This window comes from Monocercomonoides exilis, assembly GCF_001643675.1.
Source record: "Monocercomonoides exilis strain PA203 chromosome Unknown scaffold9-1957334, whole genome shotgun sequence".
In the NCBI taxonomy this organism is placed as follows: Eukaryota; Preaxostyla; order Oxymonadida; family Polymastigidae; genus Monocercomonoides; species Monocercomonoides exilis.
Genome location: NW_027150554.1, coordinates 1190549 through 1213471, shown reverse-complemented (window position 1 = coordinate 1213471; position 22923 = coordinate 1190549). Strand labels below are relative to the sequence as shown.

General features: G+C 37.0%; 6 protein-coding genes across 6 annotated transcripts; 2 read left to right on the top strand and 4 right to left on the bottom strand.

The window, feature by feature from the left end:
- Nucleotides 1–1769: 1769 nt before the first annotated feature.
- Nucleotides 1770–2114, top strand: MONOS_17206 (uncharacterized protein; the record flags this gene model as incomplete). Its single annotated transcript, XM_067870103.1, has 1 exon — nt 1770–2114. One exon carries the CDS (start codon nt 1770–1772, stop codon nt 2112–2114), a length of 345 nt encoding a protein of 114 aa, XP_067732527.1.
- A 7036-nt stretch (nt 2115–9150) lies between these two features.
- On the top strand, nt 9151–10080 carry MONOS_10589 (uncharacterized protein; the record flags this gene model as incomplete). Its single annotated transcript, XM_067863049.1, has 1 exon — nt 9151–10080. One exon carries the CDS (start codon nt 9151–9153, stop codon nt 10078–10080), a length of 930 nt encoding a protein of 309 aa, XP_067732526.1.
- Nucleotides 10081–12592: 2512 nt separating this feature from the next.
- MONOS_10590 (uncharacterized protein) lies at nt 12593–13339 on the bottom strand (the record flags this gene model as incomplete). The annotated part of the gene is made up of 1 exon (XM_067863051.1): nt 12593–13339. The coding sequence occupies one exon, from the start codon at nt 13337–13339 to the stop codon at nt 12593–12595; it is 747 nt and encodes a 248-aa protein (XP_067732525.1).
- Nucleotides 13340–13831: 492 nt separating this feature from the next.
- Nucleotides 13832–14359, bottom strand: MONOS_10591 (uncharacterized protein; the record flags this gene model as incomplete). The annotated part of the gene is made up of 2 exons (XM_067863052.1): nt 13832–14286; nt 14341–14359. 2 exons carry the CDS (start codon nt 14357–14359, stop codon nt 13832–13834), a joined length of 474 nt encoding a protein of 157 aa, XP_067732524.1.
- A 63-nt stretch (nt 14360–14422) lies between these two features.
- Nucleotides 14423–15076, bottom strand: MONOS_10592 (uncharacterized protein; the record flags this gene model as incomplete). The annotated part of the gene is made up of 1 exon (XM_067863053.1): nt 14423–15076. The coding sequence occupies one exon, from the start codon at nt 15074–15076 to the stop codon at nt 14423–14425; it is 654 nt and encodes a 217-aa protein (XP_067732523.1).
- A 291-nt stretch (nt 15077–15367) lies between these two features.
- On the bottom strand, nt 15368–20939 carry MONOS_10593 (uncharacterized protein; the record flags this gene model as incomplete). Its single annotated transcript, XM_067863054.1, has 1 exon — nt 15368–20939. The coding sequence occupies one exon, from the start codon at nt 20937–20939 to the stop codon at nt 16206–16208; it is 4734 nt and encodes a 1577-aa protein (XP_067732522.1). The 3' UTR covers nt 15368–16205.
- Nucleotides 20940–22923: the final 1984 nt, after the last annotated feature.

Below are 22923 nucleotides of genomic sequence, written 5' to 3'. Positions count from 1 at the left end.
AACAACTCAGTTTTGATTATATCTAGCGCACTTGAATAATCCATAAATTTTTGATTAACAACAACATGGAATTTTTTCCTAATAAATGAAGAAATTTTGAACAGGCTCGTCCATCTTGTTGTGACGAATGAAGGAATGCGCTTTTTCAAGAGTGTTCTTACAGATTTAGAATGGGATCGTTGTGCAAAATCTTGAAACTTTTGTTTGATAGAAATTTAAAACGGTATTGTTGAAAAAGCATTAATGATGACCAAATTTGTTAGATGGTTGCAGCAATGAATATGAACTGGAAAAAACGAGTATCTGTTGATTTCAGAACTTCATGAGCAAGTTTCATCGAATTCAGAGAATTGAATTATTGCCTTTTTCTGTGAAGAAAAACCATCAGTGCAAAAACTTCTGATCACTGCATTGAATGATCGAAACTCTGAGATTAATTGTTGAATGAATAAAAAAAACTCCGATGTAGTTCCACACGATTCATGAAGACCCCAAAAAACGGAGAAAAATTCAAAGACAAAATGGAAACATTCACCTCCATATGTGTGAAAATTTTTGAAAAATCACTTTTTTTTAGTCTGATCTGTCCCACAAAAAAACGAAACATCTATTTCGTTGACCGTTATTATTTCTTTGTAGATTTTTTAACACATTTTCTCATTTAATTGGATATATCGTCTTTATATTTTTAACTTTCATTGAGTTATTTACTGCTTATTACTTGATAATTTGATTATTTGTTTTTTTTTCCACACGTTTTTCTGAAACGAATTTTAGTTTTATTGTGCTGTGAAATTTTTACTATAACATGAGTTTTGCTTTTCTTTTGTTTGAATCAAAACAACTGTTATCTGAATGAATTTGTTATGTAAATAAATAATGCTAACAAAAGGTTTTTATCTCCAACTTTTTGAAATTTAGAAATTTAAATTTTCACCTTTAATATTACCAATGAATTAAGAAGAAGACGAAAATAAAAAGCAATGAACTTTTTTATTTATTTGCAAAAGCTATTAAACAATAATATCTTTCCTAACAAAAACCAAAAATGTTAATGATCGAAATGTGAAATTCACTTTCATCATTTAGGAATGTATTTCAAAAGAAAGTGTGTATAAATGTTGATCATATTTTCAAAGAGTTTTCATACAAAAAACCGTTAGCTGCATGGTCGGTTGTTTCTTTACTTTTTTTTCCATTCATATTAACACAATGATCTGCTTCACACTTCCGGAGGAGGAGAAATGAAGAGAATAAGTTTTTGTGGAATGCAGTAATTATTTGTATTGGATATCAGCCTTTCGTGTATATCAAATACAAATGAGACCCCGAAGAACGACAGTTTATTTTTATTGTTTCTTTTTCCTTGTGTGAAATATGTATTTTTGGTGAAGCAGAACGCATTTAACGGTAAATTTTCGACTCGAGACGTGTGTAAGTGCAGAAGAACAAGGAGGAAAACCTAGAGGAGAAAGGGAAAAGGAGGTGAAGTGTGGCTATGTTTCGCAAACGGATTTTACTGGCTATCCTTGAGGAGCGAGAAGATGCAGAGAAATGAGTATGAAAATGAGAAAAAGAAGGTTGTGCAGTTGAAACAAGAAATGAAGATGAAATGTTAGGTATTTTTCGTCCTGATTTTTAATGAGTGAGACGAAAAGCATTTTTCAATGTGAATGATAGGAATGCAGATTTTTTAGATAATTCGAAGTTTCTATCCTCCTTCTACCAAGGAGAAGCTGCTAAGCAGATGGATGTGATAAAGGCACTGTATGATGCATAATGCTGCAGTCACACATCGATATTATCGAAATCAGCATCACAGCAAACATCGTCGGCGTCAGCGTTCAGAGGGCTCATGTGTTCTGAGCAGGAATCTCTTCTCTCTGTGCATACAGAATCTGCAAACACCTACGATGCTGCAGTGGCAGATCTTCCGAGATACCCACATGCTATCTGGCTGCTGTCTGCAGTCGTTTGCGTTTGTGTGGGAAGCTTGTCAGCGCAATGGTTTCTTCACTCCACGCCTGCAGCTAACACATGTGTGCGATGTAGCTAACCTGCAGGGATCCATGAAGGCGTCTGAGAACAGCGAGGTTGCGAAGATGGTGAACTGACAACGTGAGCTGCTGAAGAATGAGCTGGACAATCTTGCGAAGGAGCATTTGGTATGTTTATTAGGGAATGAGCGAACGCTGTGAAATCTAGAACTGCGAAGAAGGAAGAGCGACCTTGTCGCTCTGGATTGTGCGGCTGCTGAAGGATTTTGTGGAGCTGTTTTAAGGGAGGATCAAGATGAAAGAGACTGTCTGCTTTAAGCTGCAAAATGGAAATGTGTAGTTAGTGATGAAGAAAAATAAGATAAAACCGTTGAAGAGGGAGAGGAAAGGAACTGCGCCTTGTTGTCCGCTTTTTTATCACATCATTAACAAGTTATGAGAAAAAAGATTTTACGATCAATATCATGCTCCAATAATCGATTGGATATTGTGAGATCGATCCTTCGATTTCACCTCCACACTTATTCATTTCCATCAATATTATCATGCTGAATACCATCTTTTTCTCTTTCTTTAAAATTCACTCTCTTCTTCGTTTTCCTCATCCGCCTTTCGGATCATGTTTCTTTTGTCTTTCGTTTTTATTGACAGTATTTAAAAAACAATAAACATGAAATTAACGTTAAAAATGCGTTGTTATATATTGCATTTTAATGAATAAAACAAATGGAAAAAAGAAAAAGAAAAAAGAAAAAGATGAAAAGAAAGCTATGAAGAAAAAGAAGAAAAAGAAGATTAGGAAGAAGAAGATGATGATGTTGAAAAATGTGTGAAAATGGTTTTCTTGTTAGGTGGCCTTGAAATTGATGAAGCATTCATCATTGGCCAGAAGAAGTCAGGAAAAGAAATGATATTGTTAGTTGTATAGTTGCAAGGTGTCAAATAACAATTGATTGATAATCGTGATTGTGATGCAATGAGATCATTACAACAGTTATCTCCAAAGATAGTATTCCACATCGTATCATTCAACACAGGAGTTTGGCAGGATTGTGCATGAGGAGAAAAGACCAAGGAAATAGCATCCGATGAAACGTCGGTCTGGATTGTGAATCAAGATGAAAGAGCAAAAATAATTTGATCAGTCTATTTATAATCGTCTCTCCACTTACGGAAATCTCGATTCGCATTAATGCTCCAATTTGTTATAAATGCATTAAACACTGTTCACAGACATGTTATTGAAGGTGTAGTTTGCAATCTGTTCGTTTTGGCTCTTTCATAATAATTGAAAACAATGAGAATATAAAACAGCCCGATCTGTTGAAGCAGAATTTCTCATGATAACAAAAGTTTGTTTTTAAGATAAAAGAATGTGACATCTTATAGAAGAGAATTCTTGTAAAATTATACTTCCGTTTTTGAAGAAAATCGATCTATTTCGCAAAAGATACTTTTAATAAGATTATTGATGATGAGAACAGGAATTTTCCATAACAAAAGATTTATCACAAAAAGTTATAAACGATAATGAAGAACACTCCAACATCGCACTTAATAAGCCTTCTGGATAAGAGAAAGACTCAAATATAAATGAATTGCAAATATAAAGTGACAAACATCATCCGTTTCAAATAGGAAAAACATCCAGCACTTATTTCATTCGATAAAATGAATTGAATTAAAAACCAACTTGCTTTTCCTTTTTCAAATTTGAATAAACACAAAATCTTGTTGATCACAATAATTTTTAATTTTCATAAAAAAAATTCTTTTTTTTTGATTATGAAAATAAGTTCGTATGTGACATTATACAGATAAAAGTGCTGCAGGAGTGTTGAAATGGAAACAAATAATTTTAAAAAATTAATGGGATAAAAATTTTGATCTGTGGTGATTTTTCAAAAATTTTCACCCATATACTTTTTATTAGCAGCAGTTGCTCCATCAAACATTACGCTTATTTACTTGTTTGAAACTTTTTGCTTTTTTTCCTTCTCTTTGTCAGTTTTTTCATTGATGATCAAATGAGAAATTTTCCTTCGTGTTAAGTATGGGAAAATTGACATATGTGAAATAGAAGGATTAGCTTGATCGGCTCGAATTAAGGAGAATATGAATGAATTAACTTCCTTTTGGATGAAGACAAAAAAGAAGCGTTGCACCTTCCAATCATCGAAATTAAATGTTTTTCCAATTCTTTTGGTGAACAATCTCGTTCAAATGATATAGAGCGCTCTTGAGAACTTTAGGTTATGGGTAAATCTATCTGTTTTTTGAAATTCAAAAATTCTCGAAAACTCAGTGAATCGCATTTGTGATGTTTAGTAATAGAATAATTCTTCCTTCCTGATATACCACAAGCATATCCATCCTTGGATACAGGGCAAAGGAAATTCTTGTGACAATCTTTCCCTGTACATCCATTTTCGTCCGTAATTTCATAAGTGATCCATTAATTATCTTCCAACAGTTCAAATTTGAGCTTTGATATATATTCATTTTTCTTTTTTGGATGAATGAACACTTGGAAAAATTTACAAAAAATGAATCTTGAATTTCATTTTCCAATATGACGTTATCCTGTTCCATATTTTGAGTTAATGCGTTTTTGTAGTTGAAAAAAAGTGCACTTCGCTTTTTCCATTTTCTTTTTCATTGTTTCATAGGCTTCTTTTTGCAATGAATCAAATACAAAATAATATATTTTATCAAATGCATTTTTTGAAAAGCAAACAATTAGAGGGTTATTGAGGCTCGAAACCAACTCGTCAGGCAATTCACTTTGAAAACCTTTCGACAGTATTTCCATTTGCTTATTGACTGAAGCTGACGTCAGTGACCTTCAATGACATTTTAAATTCCTCAAATGACTAATACGTCAGTGAAATACAAGTTATTTGTGTGATCAAAAATAAAAACAAAATACAAAGATATTATTTATTAATTATTTTAAAGGATATATTATTAGAATAAAAATAATATTAACACTTTCAAAAGACAATGAGAGAATTAGAAAAAATATTTACGGTGAAGTAATGGAATTTCCAAGTCCGTCAGAATTCGAAAATTTCACGTCAAAAGTCAGCACGTCATTCAGGTTTACTCAAATCAAAGAGATAGATGCTCCAACATCAAATGCAATCACTCACTATGAAGAGAAACGAAACAGGAACAGAAATCACAAGTCACATCCATTTGTTCAACTAAAGGTTGTCAAGAGATGGAATCCAACATATTACAACGACATGATCATTCCCCTTCCCAGAAAAGAGAATGAGCAAAAGGAAGAACCTCCACGAGAGATCACTGTTCATGAAATATATCTCAACTCATCGTTTTCATTCTCTGCAATCAGGGATAACGCTTGTCAAAAACAATACTCCCCACTGTCTGAAGTCGCTAAAGATCTCACAAAAGTTCTGAGGTTTGTTGAAGCAAGGATGGAATTCATTGTGAAAGAGTTTGACATTCACTCCTCTTGTTATTCGATAACATTCAAGACAAAATCAGCAATGTACAAACTGTTCAAAACAATAAAACTCTGGCATGATGATAAAAAAACTCTCACAGTTGAGGCAGCTTTCGAACAGTACTCACATGTTCTATCGATCGATGAGATGAAGTTCTTCTCAGATAACCCTCTAATATTCTCCCTATTCCATGGGTTCAAATACCAAATGGCAAATGAACAAAACGATGAAATCGTCAAACCATTTTGGATTTCACACGAGAGGTTATCGCCAACAATAACGAAGAACTCTATCGATGCATCCTCTGTTGGATTGCTTCAATTGTTCATAATCCTGGTAAAAAAGCAGAAACAACACTTGTTCTCAAAGGTTTGCAAGGTATTGGAAAGAATGTCTGGACAAAAGTACTTGCTGAACTGCAAGCAGGATATTCATGTCCAAATGTCACAGAAATTGCAGAACTGACAGAACAGTTCAACTCCATCGTTGAAGGAAAAATACTGATTGAACTTAACGAATTGAAGAATGTTGGAGATGATCGAACAGCTTTCTTTGATGCATTGAAGAGTATTATCACGGATTCGACAATCAGAATCTATGAGAAGAATCAGCCAAGAAGAACAGCCGAGAACGTAGCTAATTTCATATTTGTGACAAATCACACATACCCGGTAAAGAATGAAATTGGTGACAGGAGATATGTTGTCTGTAATTGTAACTCAAAAAAAAAGAACAATCTCACATTCTTCAAGGATTTCACAAGTTCTTTCGATTATGAATTCAATGAATAACTTCTCTGTTATTTCCTCAAAAAAGATCTCTCCAATTTCAACACAAGAGCTATTCCAACAACGGATGCAAAGGAAGATATCATTACAGCATCACTTTCTGTCATCGATGTGTTGTGCTGCGTGTGCAGACAATTACGTGTTTTGAAACGATTTTCACCTGTTATTCACAACTTTTACATCATTTTTAATGCAAAATAAACGATATTTCACTGAAAATCATATCGGAACAAACTGTGACAAGTAACTTGTCTCATCAAAAATTAAAAATTTCTTCCTGAAATAATGACAACGGAGGCAAAGTCTCCTGAGCAACGTAGTTGCAAACTGATGTGTTCCACTGACGATATAACTGATGTATGCCACTTGTTATTTTCCATCAACGATATCATGTGGCAATGTGGCAAGATGACAACATGATCGAAAATTAATAGAATTCCTCAAAAGCACGACAAATAAGGTGGAAAACACCCATGTTGGAAGAAATGGCATGTTGGCAGCTCTTTTCAGATGAAATTAAAAGATCCGGTCCACCAGGACACCAGGACACGCTTCCAGCACGGAGATTTTAGCCAATATTTACCTTCCCCAAGCATCTCGATATTTCCACAATTCGGTATCCGGTCTACCGATTGACACTTTTTCAAAGTAAATACACCAAAACAAGCCCCAAATTTTGTGAAAAATATAGATGTTGGCAATTCACCATGACATCAACGTGTACACTGTTTGATTCAACTGTAGATACAAATAACGTGTGTAGTCTGTAATATTTCATCTATTTGCATATTAATCGTATTTTTCCCAATTTGCTCAGTTTGCCCGTTTGCCCACATATTTTGGAGAATGAAATTGACCAGGTGCACCCAGTGCAGGTGAAAAGCTCGGAGATTTAACCCAATATTTCCATGCCACAGTATCATAAATAACTACCCAGTCAACCCGGTCCAGGCAAGCAACCATAAACTCTTCCAACAAAAAATAAACGCATTCAACTTAACCATTAACTTTTCCTATCAACTCATCAAACAGCTCATCACTTTCGATAAGCTTTCTCCTCAATATCTAAATCAACTTCTTCTATTTTTCAGATACATGTTCGTTGAAATACTTAGTTTCTTCCCTGCGTTTTTCCTGAAACTGTTAATTTTGTCTCTATTGAGCCGCTTTAGCTTCTTCCACAGTTACGTATATCTTCTTCTGACCCATTCACTGTAAAACAAAAAACAAAATAAATTATTTATATTTGCGATTTCACCCACGCTCACATCACATGTTCAACTCATGTTCAACTCATGTATTTCACCAACGATAACATACAATTTTACCATTAATTTACCAACTTGAACATTTTCAGTTAATCTTATAGCCAATTTTCCTCCTTGGAGATATGGTATATCGGCTATTGATGTATCTCGATTACACCTATCAATAACTCCTTCTTTATTGAACATCACTGAATATCTAATCATGATAACCCCTAAGAATATCAGCAATCTCCTCATGACCTCTATCTGATTATCATTACCTATTCCAACTTATTATACCAGATGATAACAACCACCAGATGCACATATATCGATAATATTGATAGATCTTAATCAAAATAAATTTATATCCGATATTCCATATCTCTGCCCACCGGTAGCAGTAAGGTCACAGTTCTGGTATCGCGACGCATTGGACAAGGCTGGCGAGTAGGCAAAAAGATGTTTATTTCCAGCTAACAAAGCAATGTTATTATCCATTCAGAACATAAAGACGAAACCAGATTTAACTCGTGAGATAACAAAAGATGCTTTGTGACTAGTGACTCAGATAATTCAAAAAGCCAGAAGAGCTCGGATCCGAGGCAGATATGGGTTTTCAGCCGCTTGAAAGATGGTGGCAGATACGACGTGATGCTTATTAATAAAGAGGCAACAAGACATTTTGGAGGAGGTTCGTGTTGAACAGAAGCAAATTCAAAATTCCACAGAGGGGATAATTTTCGAAAGAGAACAGATAATGTCGGAAGATCATCATACAGAACAACGCAGGCAAAGGGCTTCAGTTGAAGGCGGTTTTTTGGAAGTTGGCCCCGGACGCCTCGAAGTCAACCACATTTTCGATACACCCAAAGAAGGACAGCGGAGACATGGAGCAGGGGACTTTCAGTGTGTTCCGAGGGAGACAAGAAATGCTAATAAGCGCTCAAATAATAATTAGAGGCAGAACTACATTGTTTCCCAGGAATGGGACAAGATAAAGGGAGGATAATCAATCAGACTTGGAGCACATGCTTGTTGGAAGGACAAAAAAGCAAAAGAAAGATTAAAAGAAAGAGCTTGGGAAGATGGAGAAAAGCGAATGAGCGAGGAACAGCGGAGAGCTTTCAGAAGTGTGCTAAAGGAACAACTGGATTCAGGCATAATCAACTAAAGTTCTGTGAATCAGGTCAAATTCAGAAACAATGTGTTTTTTTTCAAAAAGAAGTCAGGAGCCTGGCGTCAGATCCTCGATTGTCATCCACTAAATGCTGCAATGAGGAGCTTGCACTTAAAATGCGAGAGCGAGAAAACTGTAGAACACCTCATTCAGAAAGACAATCATGCAATTACGTTGGATCTGGTTCAAGCATATTACCTCATCCCCGTCTCATCAGATTTGAAACCGTATCTCAGTTTCATGTTCGAAGGAACAGATTATTCATTCGAAAGAATGCCATTTGGATTTATGGATGTACAAAAAATTTTCACAAAGATTCTGAGGAAGGAAACAAGAGTTACAAAGAAAAGATGGAACGTGAGAATGATTGCATATCTCGACGATGTGATAATACTCCACCTGGACAATGAGTATTTAATAAGAATAAAGAGCCAAATGATGTTGTTCCTAATAAGTTTGGGACTAATGGTTCACAAGGACAAATGCCAGTTGGAACCAACGAAGAGATTCACCTATTTGGGCTTCGACTGTGATACAGAGGAGTTCACAGCGAGATTGGAAAAAGACAAAGCTTTTTCTCTTGCAGCTCTCCTCTGTCTCTGGGAGAAAAAGAGCGTCAAGGCCAAACAAGTTCGTACAAAAGATTTCGCTTCACTAATTGGGAAGATAAATGCAGTTCGCTTTATCAGACAAGACGCATCACTCCTGATGGTGGTTTTGCATTGTCTGTTCCAGAAGAATGTGAGGACAACAGGATGGAGCTGGATGATGATGATGAATGCCTCTGTGCTGAAGGAGAAACGGGAACGGAAACGGATTCTGAACCTGAACAAGCCTCGACAACTCCAACCATTATTTTTTCCTCAGGCAACACAAACAACTGATGCATCGGAGCTAGCTATGGTGGCGACACTTCGAATCAACAACAGAATTCTGGACTGGCATGAAAAGTTCCACAAATACGCTCACAACAAATCATCAAATTTCAGGGAACAGTTTTTTATGTTATTGGCACTCCGCAATTTCTCACAGATTATCAAAACAAACTTATTTTCTCAACTTTCACTGAGGTCGGAAAAAAGCTCTGTTGTTTTCAACATCAATCGGTGGAGAACTGCAAAGACCCTCAGGCCAATCCTTCGCAGGATGTGGACGTGGAAAGAGAAGATGGGAATTCATCTGAGAGCTCATCACATTCCGGTGCAGAAGAACAGCAGAGCGGATTCACTGTCTCGATTGATAAGTGCAGGGGATTATTCAATAACCGAAGAAGCTTTCCGAAGAATTCTCTCATTAACAAAAGTCAGACCAACAGTCGATGCATTCGCACCTCAACACAATCATATAGAGAAAAGATTGTGCATCATCGGAAGCCGCATATCCGAAGACGGATAATCAGTTCCATGGCGTCAGGAATGTGTTCTTGCTCATCCTCCAATTCCGCTAATTCCGATGGTTATTCGGAAATCGCAGCAGGAGAGAGCTCAAGTTGTTCTTCTCCTGCCGAACTGGAGAGGCCAGAACTGGGAAGTTCTTTTGCACAACGGCAACTTCTCCAGTCGGAAGCTGAATTACAACAACCAGAAACTGTTGGAAGGCCCATCAATGAAGAAGGCATGAGTATGTCTTCCTCCTGGGAAGCTCAGGCTCATTCTTCTGAATACCTCAAAAGAAAAGGTCAACAGTAGTGGAAGCAAGCTTTTCAGGAACGAAAGATTTCAGAGGAGCGTGGTGAGCAATGCATACAAGGCGTTGCACAATCCACATGGGATGGATACCTTTTCGGATTTGCACATTTTGCTGAACAATGGAAATTATGCATTCGCACACAGAAATACCAGACAATCTACCAGAGTGGACTGCAAAATGTGCAGATATGTTTTTATCATTAAAGAATAAAGGGGTCAAAGTTTCTGTGCTTCAGATGATTAGAAGAGTGGTTTCCTTTTTCTCATTGCTCGCATTCAACACAGCCTTGGGAAAGATTCCAATTATAAGAATTTTTTTTCGATCGTTCAGAAGGACTGACACTACAAGAAAGAAGACAGTGCCTGAGATATGGAATCCAAAAACACTGCTTAAATACTATCATGAACTGGGACCAAATATCGATTTAACTTTCAAAGCACTTACACACAAAGTTATTACTCTAACAATGCTTTTCTCGGCCTGCAGGTTCACCGAATTGGAAAGGGTGAACATGTCCCAGTCAAGAATTACAGAGGATGGTGTTTAATTGGATACCTCCTTAAAAACATCAAATACCAGAACAGAAATCGCAGTTCACTTTCTGTCAGAAGTACCTTTCATTTGCCCAGTTTCAGCAATTTGAACGTTATGGGAAATTGTTCAAACAAAGAATAGCAGAACTTCCCATTTGCTGCTTAACACAGAAACCTTTGAGCCACTCACAGTTTCCGGAATAAGAAGGCTGGCGAAGGATGCAATGGAAGAAGCAGGAATTCCAACCAAATTCACACCTTTCTTTCTCAAAGCGGCAACTCTGTCGGAGTTAACAATGGATGATATTCCACCAGCTCAAATTGCAAAGTTGGCACGATTGTCACCAAGGACAAACACGCTGGTCTAGCATTCCTTCAAGAGTCGATTATCCAAATCAATGGCAAACGTTATTTTGGCAATAATGAATGAGAATGCAAGGGAAAGAGAAGGAAGCCACTCAGAAAATGAAGAATCAGAAAACACGAACGAAGAAATTTCCACACAAATTCATTCAGAGGCTGAGTCTGAAGGCGAATCAATAGAAAGAATAGAGTCAGATGTTTGAAGAATCACAAAGATCCGCTGTGAAAGTCGAAAAGAGCAAAGCAGTTCAACTTTCCAGGGAAAATCAAGTGAGTTTCAGACTAGATCTTCTTCAAAAAGCGAGCAGAAGGATCAGGAATCAGTAACATTCATTTTTAGAACAAGAGCCCAGTTGCAAAGACTTGAGATTTCAGAATAAACACGAACGGCTGAAACTCAAATGAGTTGCAGAAAAAAAGCTCCGAATAAGCAGTGGTCTCTCAAATATGAAGAGAAGAAATTGGATATCTATTTTCTCTCTCAAATTTTTTTTTTGATCAGTAATAATTAAGAATTAGATTTCCTCGCAAATTCAATTTTCAGGAATGTTATCATGCAAAATAAATAGATCAGCAAAATTAGGTATAGACTGGGGGAAAAAAAGAAGAAAAGAAATTTATGTGTGCTTTAAATTGATGGACAAAATAGATGGAAAGATAAAGAACTTGAACAATCTTATTGAATATTTAAATCAATTTGGAAAAGAATCACTTTTCGTTCGATTATTCATTCTTCATTAAATCAAATAAATAAATAAATAAATAAATTTTGTTCATATTCAATATTTCAACAATAAACTTTCATTTCAAATCAACATTAGCCATTTTTGAATTCCTCTTCATTTAAAAGCCAATATATTTCAACATATATTTTTCAATGAACATTATCATTAAAATGTTTTTCAATAGACATTCTTATTTATCAACAAGGATCAAAAGATAATTTGAAAAATCGCAAACTTTTTATTGAACGACAAATGCACGATAAGTCAAATAGGATTTCAAAAAATAAATATTTGTTGAAAAGTTTTGCTAATATATTCATCAAAGATTGTCTACAGCTTCAATGATGATAATAGTGTATGGCAATTTGCCATAAATAAAAGCCAACAAATTAATTTTATCAAAAGATAAAGGAAAAGAATAGAAAAGAAGGAAACAGATAAAAGATTGCATGTTTGTAATCAACAAACAAGCATAATAAAAATCAAAACATCAGCATCACGGGTTTAACTTAATTTTAAAAAAAATGAAAAAGAATTCTTTAAACATTTTTTATTATTGTGCATCAACAACAATCACTGACTTCACTCCTCCATTTTTTAGTAGTTCCGAGACCTCTTCTTCCTGACAACAACAATTACAATAATCACCACAACCACAACAATCACCACAACCACAATAGGAACAACTATTGCAACAATTGTTCCTGCATTTGACTTCTTCTTTTCTGGTTCTGGCTCCTCTTTCGGCTCCTCTTTCTTCAAGTATTTCTCATACACATCTTCAAGATCACCACCTTCTTCTTTTGCTCCCACAATCCATCCTTTATTACCATCGTTGTAATCCTTCGCAAACTCAAACGAACCTTCCTTCTTGCAGAAGTCATCAAAGTCTTCTGCAATGATGCACAACGATGCCACCGATGAATCTTTCCCTTTGTTCGTGTTTGCTAATTCAAGTTTGCCTTCCCCTGGAAGTTTCAAATGATCATCTGCCTTTTTCATCTCAATGAAAATTGCTCCTGCATTACCTGCTGTTGCAACACACGACTTGAATGAACATTTCTTATCTTTTCCCATTTCCACTTTTGAACCACTATCAACCATCTTGATCTTAACACCTGCTGACAATCCCTTTTCTGATTTCACCTCGTTCATGCTCAGTCCTTCTATTTTAACACTCGAAACTTTATCAGTGGCATCCTGCATGATAATTGCTGCTCCATTTGTTACACTCACTTTATTGATCTCAACTGTATCAAATTCAATAGAAGAAGCACCATTAATAACAAACAATGATTCTTCGAATTTGACTTCGTTATCGCCCTTGCATTCGATAGATTTCATTGATAGTGAACCCTCTTCAATTTTCACAAGATGTATTTTTGAACTTTCTTCATCATTTGTCGGTGCAACAGGTTCTGGTCTAACAAATCTTCAGCTTTTGATGCTCAATTTCGCATCTTCGCCTTTTGAAACAAACAATGAGAATGTTTTAACTGGTTAGGGATCATTCTTTGATGGAGTTGGAGAATTGGGTTCATCCAATGACATTGGGAATAAGAAGGAGATTCCTCTAAACTCGACTTTTATGTTGCAAGTGAATAAATCTTTTCCAATTTCGATTATGCAAGCAAGTGTTGCTTCAGTTTCTGTTTCTTCTTCATTAGCTTTGGTTACACCAACAATTATTAATCCTTCTTCTTTGTTGAATTCTACATGTTCTGCAGAAAGAATATTATCTTGGCTCGTTTCTTTGATTATTTTGATAATATAACCTCCTTCGCTTTGATTTTCAGTCACTTTTGTATAAGCTGCACTTAAGCTATTCAAAGGTTTCTAATACTCTGTTCCATCTCCGGTTCCACTTTTCATCACATACACTTCTAACGGCTTTGCATCGAAATATTTAGCAGTGAAGTCAATATCATCATTTCCAAATTTCGCTGCAACTACACAATCATTTTCTCCAACTACATAACCTGCAGCAAAGCTCATCTTCATTGCTGCAGCAATAGCTCTGTGAAGAGCATCTGGCACATCCAAATATATTCCTGTATTCTTTTTGGAATCATCATCTCCTGCTGTGCATCCAGTGAATACCAAATTATCTCCTGTTTCGGGCCATGATAATTGAGTTGCTTCGGTTATTGCTGTCATTTCCAGATATCGACCTCCTGAATTCCCTTTTGCACATGTGCAACCATCGAATTTTGTAATACCGTTGTTCTCAATAGTGAATATGCTGTCAATATGTTCGCTCTTAACATACAATGCTCCGCTTGTTGTATCGACTGTTGATGCACATTTTGAAAATGTGCATGTATCCAATGAAATCTCAACCTAACTTGTACTTGTGATTTTCATCGCAGCACTTGTACTCGATGAAATCTTGCTCAATGTCAATGTTGTCAATTTAACTTCTGTTACTCAATCAATCAAAAACGGAGTAGCCGAAAATGTCACTTTATTGGTGTCATGTGTGCATTCAACAGTGTTCATTGAAAACTTTCCTGCTTCAACTCTTACAAGATGAATTTTTGCAACATCTTCGCTTCCTATTGTCCCTGGTCTGATAAATTTACATTTATCAATTGTTAAAGCTACTGTATTTGCATCCTCAACAATCAACGAGAACGATTCTCCTTGTTGATTCTTTTCTGTATTTTCAGGATTATCTGGATCTTCATTTACATCCAATGAAAATGGGAAACCGAATTTTACGTGATCAAATGTTACTGTTTTCTTGCATACGAACAAATCACTTCCAATTTTGGCGTCACAATTTAATTCAACTTCTGCTTCATTTTCACCATCATCGGTCACTCCAACAATTTTTATTCCATTGTCTCTTGCAAATTCAACATGATCTGCTGGAAGAGCATCAGCTGTATGTATAATTTTTATTGCATCTCCTGATACACTTTCTTTGTTATCAAATAAAGCATATGCACCACTTATCGTTCCAACAGGTTCAGCAAACGTTCCTTTTCCTCCTTCTTCACCTTTTTTGGCATACGCCTCAGTTGCATCTGTTGAATATACTGAAAGCACAATATGTAATATCACTAACGAAAGAATCATTCAATTTGATGTTCTTTTCTCAAAACAATAAAAGATTTACAGTTACATTAATTGCACAATAATAATTGTTATTTATGATTCGATGAATACTTTGGATTTTTTCTGAAATAAAACATGAATATTTGTTTTTTTTTTTTTTTTTTTTTTTTTTTTTTTTTTTTTTTTCTTGTTGAAGAGGTGGTGCTTTAAAGATTTTGTTAACTTTTAAAACACACATCATGATAAATATCTGACAAAATTCCATTATTAAAGAAATTTCAATAATCCGAGGAAAAAATAAGAAAATTTGACTTTAAGTTTGTTAATTCTTCTGTTAATTTAACAATGAATGAAATGTCATTTTCGAAATGAAACTTTGGAATTATATTATTGCATTAAAAACAGCAAATTGTTTTCAGGGTTGGGCATGAAGCGATGAAAGAGAACAAGAACAATGAAGCATGATCCGATGAGGTATCTCAAATCAAAACAAGAAAAGGACAAAGAAAAGAAAGAAAGGCAAAAAGAAAAAAATGAAAAAAGAACCCCAAAAATATAATTTAGCAACATCATTCAATCAGATTAATAAAACAAATAGCACGAAATCCGCATTTAACAAATGAGAACAATTCAATTTCAAGAAAATGACACTGGGCAATTAAATTAAAGCACATTCACTTGCATAACTTCTGCTGAGAAATGAGCTGCACTGAAGGAACATTCATAGCAACAATATAAAAAAGAAGGACAAAAAAATGAAAAATACAAATATTGCACAAAGAATCATGAATATGGGCTCCAATTCAAAAAAAGAAATTCAATGAAGCATATGAAGACACAAGAAAATGGAAAAGGTGGATGGATAAGGGATAACAAACACAAAACACACAGACAATTCTTCGAAAGAAAAGAAAAGCTCTCCTCTCCTTGTTGATGTATCCCTAAAAAATGAGTGTGAATAAATTCATATAATCTCCCAAACTCAACAGAAGAAGCAGGAAAAAAAAATACAATCAAAGAAAAAGAAGAGAATGAAGAGAATGAGGAAGAAGAACTTCAGATATCTCAAATGTTGCAGAATGAATACAAAACACTTAGAAATAAAATATCTGCCAATATTTCCTTACTCTTTCTCAAAACATCAAAACTTCTAATTTCCCTTCTTTCTTTGTTCCTTCTCTGAAATCTCACCTTCTTCATCATCTTCTTCCAAATCCTCCAATTCAAACTGATGATCGTCTTTCTTCTCTGTTGTTGATGCGCTTTCCTTCTGACTCTGTTTCAGTCTCAATTCTCTTTCTTGCCTCTTCCTCGCCCTTTCCTCCTGCTTCCACCGATACATGTGCATCCACTCACTCACTCTCTTCCTTCGAACTCCAAATGCAGCTGACACAACAGCCTTCGTGTCCTCATCAAATCTCTCATGTTTCCTTCTTTTCTCTTCGTCTGCTTTCCTTTCTTCTTCCTTTTCGTCCTGTGAAGAAGAAGAAGAAGAAGCATTTTTCTTCAAAAATTGAAGATGCATTTCACTCTGCACATCAAATTCAGGCACCTTCTTTCTCTCTCCCTCTCCTTCCTGTTCATTCTCCCTCTCTTCTCCTTCTCCCTTCTCTTCACATATCACCTTCAGCATCTCCACAAACGCTGGCTTAAGTTTCCCTTTCTCTGCTCCTTTCTCTCCACAAACACTCTGAAGAGCTACAATCGGTGGCATCAGCAGAAATGGCATCATCTCTCCAACTTCTCCTTCACACTGTTCGAAAGGAGATTGTTGAGAAAGCAGATCAATCCATGTGGAATCCTTCATCGCCTTTGTTATTTCCTCCTTTGAATGTTCAAATGATAAAGTTGCTGAGGATGTTGTTGGAGAAGAAGGTGATGTCGAAGAAGATGATGAAAGATGAGAGGATGAAGAAGATGATAGAAATGAACTATCATCGAGAGATAAAGCACTTGAAGAAATTGAAGTGCTTGTGGCGTCTTGTCTTTGAGTCATTTGTGTGTCCAATATATTCGAAAGAGACGTTGATTGATTCTCCTTCTCCATTCTGCGCCTAGCCATCTCTTTCATTTCTTCATTCCCATATACTTTCAGTATTCGCCATGCTTCCATCGGAACCTTCACAATTGGCGGGAATCTCAGCTCTTCCCATGGAATCGAAGCACGTATTGTTGATTGAGCATCAGATTGCTCTGTCTGTTCAAGTTTCTGTTCATTTTGGATTTCATCTTCGTGTTCTTCTTCTTCCTCTTTCTCTTCTTCTTCCTCTTCTTCCTTTTCTTCCTCTTCCTCTTCTTCTTCTTCTTCCTCTTCTTCCTCTTCTTCCTCTTCTTCCTCTTCTTCCTCTTCTTCCTCTTCTTCCTCTTCTTCCTCTTCTTCCTCTTCTTCCTCTTCTTCCTCTTCTTCCTCTTCTTCTTCTTCCTCTTCGCTTGCTCCAATTCTCGTGTCCTCCTTTCTCTTTCTGTTCCACCTCTCCAAAACAATCTCTTCTCCTCTTTCTGCATCTCCCTCCATCTCTTTCTTCCACCATCTCACCCAGCTCCCTTCCCCTTCCTTTTCCTGCATTCTCTCCAACTTACTAATCTTCCCAGTCAGCCAGTGCAACCTCTTTAGCATTCTCCCTGTCTCTTCGCACTCCTTCCTCTTCTCACATTCCTCCATCAATCTCTCCAACTCCCTCAAAACTCCCCTTCCACTGTGTCCGCTATCATCTGGTTTTTCTTCTTCCTCTTCCTCCTTCTCCTCATCTTCCTCCTCATTCTCATCCCCCACAAACAGATCATCTCCTTCCACTCTCTTCATCCTCTCCAGCACTCCTGACTCCTCCCATATCACTCCACACACACGCATCAGCTTCCACGCCCCAGCCTCGCCCAGCGCACCCACCGCCTCTGAGAACGGAATCACTCGAATCCCTTTTATTTTCCCTTCAACTTTCCCTCCTCCTCCTCCTCCTCTTTCCATCTCTTCCATTTCAGGCAGATACGCAAACAGCCGCCAGAACAGCGTGTGTAGCTTAACAATATCACTGGGAATGCTCTTCAATGGCATTACCAGAACTTCACTCAAATCTTTGCTGTTTCCATTCGCTCTGCTTGGCATTGTGCCCATGTCCACTCCAAACACAAGTGGATGCATTTCAAACGGCAAACAGGCAGTCTTCACAGAAAGTGCTGTCTTTCTCTTTTCGTCCTCTGAGCTGTTTGTGTGTCTGCCCCTCTCCACAAATGCCTCCACGCCCATCCACTTCTTCACACACTCCAGTGCCATTTGAGTGCTCTGCACCAAAAGTGGATGCAGTCGCTCTCCTCTGAAACACACCCCCTGCACAGCCATCTCATCCCATCTGCTCTTCTCTTCCGCTCCCTTCGCCTTCTCTCTTTCTCTTCCGCCTTCTGCTGCCATCCCCTGCATTGCACACGCAAACTCAGCCACCAGCCTTTGGAACACCTCCGATGCAAATCCATCTGCACAAGTGGAACTTTCATTGCCAGTTCTCATTTCGTCTTCTTCTTCTTTTCCTTCTTCTTTATCTTCTTCATCTATAACTTCTCTCTTCTCAGCAATTTCATTCAAAACAGAGCTTCCTCCAAAACAGAAGTATCCATCTGCTTTTCTTTGCCCTCTCATTTCTGTTCCTCCTCCTCCTCCTTCTTCTTCTTCTTCTTCCTTTACCCCTTCCTCTTCATTGAGGCAATATTCTGGTACTACACTAGCACAATCATCTTCCTCTCTCAAAATGTCTTCCAAATCAGCTGATTCCATTAGAAGAGTCTTGTCTTCCTGTTCTTCTTCTTCTTCTTCCTCGGAGTGGCAATGTGATTGTCTTATTTCTTCTATTTCTTCTTCTTCTTTTGTATCTTCTTTTGTGTCTGTTGCTCTGCTGCCTGTTTCTTTCCATCTTCTCCCATCAAAATGACAGAATGTCCCAATCTCTTCTTCCTCCCCCTTTTCGCTCTCAAATCTGCTCAAATCTTCTTCTGCCAGAAAAACATGCCTCCTCATTCCCTTCTTTCCTCTCTCTCTTCTTCCTCTTCTCTCTCTTCTCTCTCTTCTCTCTTTCCCCTTCCTTCCCCACACTTCCCCTTTATCCGCATGCACCCTCTCCTCCATCGTAGCCTTCAGCAGCACCGCCATCCCCTTCGTCTTCTTCTTCATCTTCTCTTCATGTCTCTCAAAAGCCTTCTTCATCTTCTCTTCATTCAGTTTATCTCTTTCTCTTCTTCTTCTTCTTCTTCTTCTTGAACAAGAGGGATGCTTATTTGACTGAAGATATTCATCTTTTGGCTCATCTGCCATTTGATTTGAATCTTCTGGCTGAACAGATGAAGCACAAACAGCGCAATCAGAAGAGGAAGCAGAAGCAGAAGCAGAAGACGACGACGAAGAAGACGAAGAAGATGTGGAAGCTGTTGTTGAGGTGTGTGTTTGTGTCTGCTGATTCTGCAGGAGAAGCTGTTGTTGTGTGCTGTCTGGCTGAGGAGGAGCCAACAGAGCTTCTTCTTCTTCTTCCTCCTCATCTCCTCTGGCTCTTCTGGATGCTCCTCCACTCTGCAGTGAAGAAGACGCATTCCAATCTGAATGAAGACGGTTATGATGGCTGTGTCCATTGCTCGTCTGAGGTGAAGATGTCTGTGTGTGAGCTGGCTGTTGTGTGTCATTCGTCTCATTCGCTTCTTCGCCTTTTCCTTTGAGCGCATTCTTTTTCATCCTTTTCGTGTTTATTTTCATTTTCATATTCCTTCTTCCTTTCTTCGTTCTCTCCCTTCTCATCTGACATCTTCCTCTCACTGCAACAACCCCTCCTTCTCCCCACAAACTGTCCTCTTCTGCTATTCCTCCACAAAAACTCCACAAATCTATCGATTCTGACTCCTCACTCGAAATTTCTTCTTCTTCTTCTTCTTCTTCTTCTTCTTCTTCTTCTTCAAAGATGCATCCAATCATCTTCATCTTCTCCATTTTCGCTTTTTCCATCCATTTTTCTGCTTCCCTCACAGTCTCTGCTGTTCTGCCTTTGTCCAACCAGCCTTCTTCTCTTCTCTTTTTCTCTTTTGCAACAAAAGATGCATTATTTTCATCTGACGGAGCAGATGAATACAAATTAGTTAAATGAAACGAGGTCAAAGAAGAAGATGATGATGGTGATGATGATATCTTTCCTATTCTTCCATTCTCCTCTTCCTCTTCCATTTTCCCCGTATTTTGTCTGCAATCCGCTCCCAAATCCTCTTCTGGCCGTATTTTTCTCTTCCTCTCTGCCTTCTGATCTTTCCTCAAACTTATTTCATCTTCCCTTTTCTTTCCCTTTTTCCAACCCCGAATCTGCCCTTTTAATCTATCTGTATGTTCATTTCCTTCAATTTCCTTTCCTCTGCCGCTTTCTTCCTGGGCTATTAATTCCCTTGGCTTACCAAAAAATCCAATATCTTTAAATTTATAGACCTTTCTACGCTGCTTATCGCAATTTTCCTCTGCCTTTTTTCGCCTTCCCATTTCGCTTTTCCCTTCATTTCCCCCTTTCCCAAGCCCATCCTCAAACCTTACTCTGCTCCTTTCCTTTTCCAGCCCTGTTTCATTTTGTTTATTTCCCTCTCCATTTTTTTCTTCTTCCATCGCCTTCACTTCCCTCTCTCTACCCACACAAAAATCCTTCTTCAACACTTCTGCTCTTTTCTGTTCCCCAATCTGCTGATCTGACTCTTCCTGCTGCTCTTTTCTGTCCCTTTTCATCCAAAATACACGCCTCTGATCAGACGGATCTTCCGCCTTCACTGCCTCTTCACCCTCTTCTTCTCCGACTCCGCTGTCAGGCGCTGCTAACTGTGCAGTCTGCGATCCTCTTGCTGCATCCGATCGGATTTTAATTTTCTTTTTCATCATCGATCTTGCTCTGTAATAAGTTGTTAAGCCAAATTAAACATTTTTTCATTCGATTTTTAATTAGATTTATCTCCTTCTCTGCCTTCATCAAACCAAATGGAATACAAGGGAACATGGTTGTTTCATAGGAAAAGGTCTGTTTGGCTGTTTCTGCCTTGTTTTCTATCTTTTCTGTTGTTTGTCTATTGTCTTGAAAACTCCAATTCCACTTGTGCTTCCGATGAATGGTCGTTTCCAAAAGGAACGGATAAAATGTGTATTTATCTATGTTTGTTAAATTTGATATATTTGCCTATTACTTCGATATAATCCTGACTTTAACATTCGTTTCAATCCATTTTCAGCTGGGAACTTTTCAGGTGCTTATTCTACCATGCAGCGCAATTGGGCATCGTAGGACATGATTTTTACTGGTAATTTTATCATGCGGAGATATCTAATAAGCACACTCTGAACCCGAATGGAAATTTTGAATTTCTTTTTGGTTCCCAAGGGCCAACAACGAAGTCTAAAGCACTTATTTCAGCACAATTCGTTTTACGCCATCTAATTGTACCTGTACCAGCAATATTGAGCGTCTCAGTTGCCATTTTTTTAAAAAGCAAAAAATTACAAAAACACTTCTGCTACGCTGAGAAATGACTGAAAGGCTTCAAAATATCGTGAGACTATTAAAAATACATATGTACAAACCAGATAGAAGTTTGCTATATTCGTATTTCCCTGGTTATTTGAAAAATACGAAAACAGAAAAAGGGGATATTTGGAATAATGCTTTGCAAAACAACAATTTTTGGATTGCAAAAAATATTCCAAAAACGTCACTCTTTTTGGTATGCATTTTGAGAGGTGCTCATTGGATGGGATTCAATTGATTTCATTTTCAGATGAGAAAGTTATGGTGCTTATCAAATTATTTCAAACTCATTCTGCTCTCTCTTGAGTGACATGATGCCTCTCTGCTTTCTCCTTCGTGCTTTTGATGCAATTTGCAAAGGAAAATCAGGTGTAGATATTTTTTGATGACTTGGCTGCCTTGGACGCAGGTAATTTCAAAGAACCAAATAATTGTGGTTTTTGGGCAGTGCATTTTGCGAATGGTCTAGCTGTATAAATGCTGGCATTTCAAAAGCAAATGCACATAAAAGGCATTGCATGCAATTAGTTTATTTTCTATGAAGTTTCGAGTTGTGGTTCTGTTCATCAAGTCACGAATGAATTCATTTCCTATCCATATTACCTGCGCATAAGCGACTTTCATACGTGAAAATGGAATACATGTCATCAATTTATGCATTTTGAAAGATACTGCACCTTCTCATTTGCAACAACTCGGTTATTTTGGCAAATGATATTTTGATGGGAAAATACTCATTTTCTTTTCAGAAAAAATCGACAATGGAAGATAAATTTATCAAAACTTTCTGGCATGTTTTCTTTGCATTAATAATTTTATTATTTAACATTTTTTTGTCAACGAAACTGCAAGTTTTTGAGCAAAACTTAAGTAATAATATATTTGCAGTCACAGTTTTTAGAGGGCTAATTTTATTGCATAACCTGCGATATCTGCTCATTTTGAAGAGATTTAACATTTGAGGCTAATGGAGCTGATTTAAGCGCTTATTTTCAATTCTTATAATTCAAGTAATTACAACCTTTAATTCATTAAAATTTGCTTGAGCAAGTTGAAGATGAGAGACTTTCTTTTGTTTTCTTTTTCATGCTGCTATTTGTGAGCACGGAATTGTAGCTATCTTGGAAGATGCATTGTATTTGTTGAATGAGAGAAAATGAAAGTTTATTGTTGACTTTTTTATTTGAAAAGTTCCAAAGAGAATTTTATTTTTCATTATTTTTGAATTTTCTTGGGTCTTCTGCTCATTACCGAGCTTGTCTTTATTTTTATCTGGAGCTTTCAATTTAAAGTGAAACTCTTTCTCATTTCCAATTGTTTCGCAACATCCTCATAAATTTGTTTTTA